The 1,479-nt window shown below is 53.4% G+C and overlaps 1 protein-coding gene across 1 annotated transcript, besides 1 other annotated feature; it reads left to right on the top strand.

Moving 5' to 3' along the window:
* Positions 1 to 550: 550 nt before the first annotated feature.
* CTAM01_17292 (uncharacterized protein) lies at positions 551 to 1,137 on the top strand (the record flags this gene model as incomplete). Its single annotated transcript, XM_060533277.1, has 3 exons — positions 551 to 696; positions 743 to 893; positions 973 to 1,137. The coding sequence occupies 3 exons, from the start codon at positions 551 to 553 to the stop codon at positions 1,135 to 1,137; spliced, it is 462 nt and encodes a 153-aa protein (XP_060372145.1).
* Positions 1,138 to 1,282: 145 nt separating this feature from the next.
* Positions 1,283 to 1,363: a sequence feature (Short protein (CTAM01_17291, KAK1452372.1) was converted to a misc_feature.).
* Positions 1,364 to 1,479: the final 116 nt, after the last annotated feature.

The following is a 1,479-nucleotide window of genomic DNA, read 5'->3' as shown; positions in this document are numbered from 1 at the left end:
GCGTAGTGTAGCAAAGAAGAACAATTTTGGCTGAGGCTTATCTTAAAACGCAGCATCACTGCAGGCGGATCCATGCCGCTGCGCTTCGTCGGTGCATTGCGAATATAGCACTCCGTCACGCTGTTTTGTTTAGCATGCTCTTTCCTGATGATGGCTGGCATGCTGATCCTTTGCTCAGCCTTTCAAGCAAGGTAGCCGTTGACTTTGGGCCAATTCCATGGATGCCCTGAGAGTAATCGTGTGTCCAGAAACAGCGTGAATTGGAGAGTTTCTCAGACCGGCCTACGTAATTGCTGCAAGAACAGACAGCATGGAGGTAGGGAGACTGAATCCCGCCTGCCTTGATTGGTGTAGGGCGGGTTGGCTGACGTGGTCCGAGCTTCTTTGACCTCCCGTCGAATACACCAGCCTTTGGGGTGGCGATCCTCGTGCAACTTCATATCAGCATGCATCATAGACCACAGACCATAGACACCTAGTCGATGGATATGGCATCGGCAACAAGGACGACGGTGTTGAGTTTGGATGAGAATCACTACGATGATGTTATATGTCTAGGCTCGAGGCCCAGTGCGTAGAGCACATCACCATCTACCACAAACGCATTACCAAAAGCCGCGGAATCCGCAACGACGAGGACACTACCACTGGGCCACGACTCCGGCAACGACGTGATCTTCCTATATTCAAGACCAGGTACGTCTTGTATGGGCATAGCGAATAGGCGCTGACACGTTCATAGTCCCGAAAGCAGCAGCTCGGCCCGAACTGCACCAACGTCCCCGACTACAGCCGCACGACAGAAAGCGATCCTCACGACAACCGCCCAAAAAGCACAGAGCGAAACGAAAACCACTCCCAATAGTACCGACTGGAAGGCTTACGCGTCTACGGTACGCAGAAGTCGGCTAGCTAGGGTCTTCGGGCGCCCAGCGGCAAGCTGCGTATGGATGCCTCAATACAAGCGGGCAGCTGCGTTACTGGTCCTGCTCGGCACAGGACGACGGTGGCTCCATCAAACACGAGGAGATATCTTTCTGTCCGGAGTTCCAAGGCTTGAGTCAGGACGACATACGCAAGAAGTTGCTAGAGAAAATTCATAGGGCAGCGAGAAGGAACGTTCGCGACGAAAGCTGAGGTGCAATCGTTCGCAAATCAATCAATCTTGCAACGCTTCCAGATCTCTCGCCAGCCAAGAAATTGGCCTCCATTTCCGCCAGAACAGCCGTACTCTTCAGCATATAGTGCGTCACAAGATGGAGCACCGTTACGATTGTCTCGGTCACCGCAGCGAGGGATACGTCTGCCTCATCATACGTCGCTCGTCTATTTTCTGCTCGGCTGGCAAGTCGTGTGACAGCATTGACAAAACCGCTGTATTTTGGCCCGTCTGCGCCCTAGTGTTACACGCGTCTTTGGCCTTGGCTTGCCGAGCCCTCTTTGGCAATCTCACCTGTCGCTAACATCGGTGAACCGGGC

This window comes from Colletotrichum tamarilloi, assembly GCF_030869305.1.
Source record: "Colletotrichum tamarilloi strain Tom-12 chromosome Unknown Scaffold_471.1, whole genome shotgun sequence".
In the NCBI taxonomy this organism is placed as follows: Eukaryota; Fungi; Ascomycota; class Sordariomycetes; order Glomerellales; family Glomerellaceae; genus Colletotrichum; species Colletotrichum tamarilloi.
This window is presented reverse-complemented; position numbering and strand designations above follow the sequence as displayed.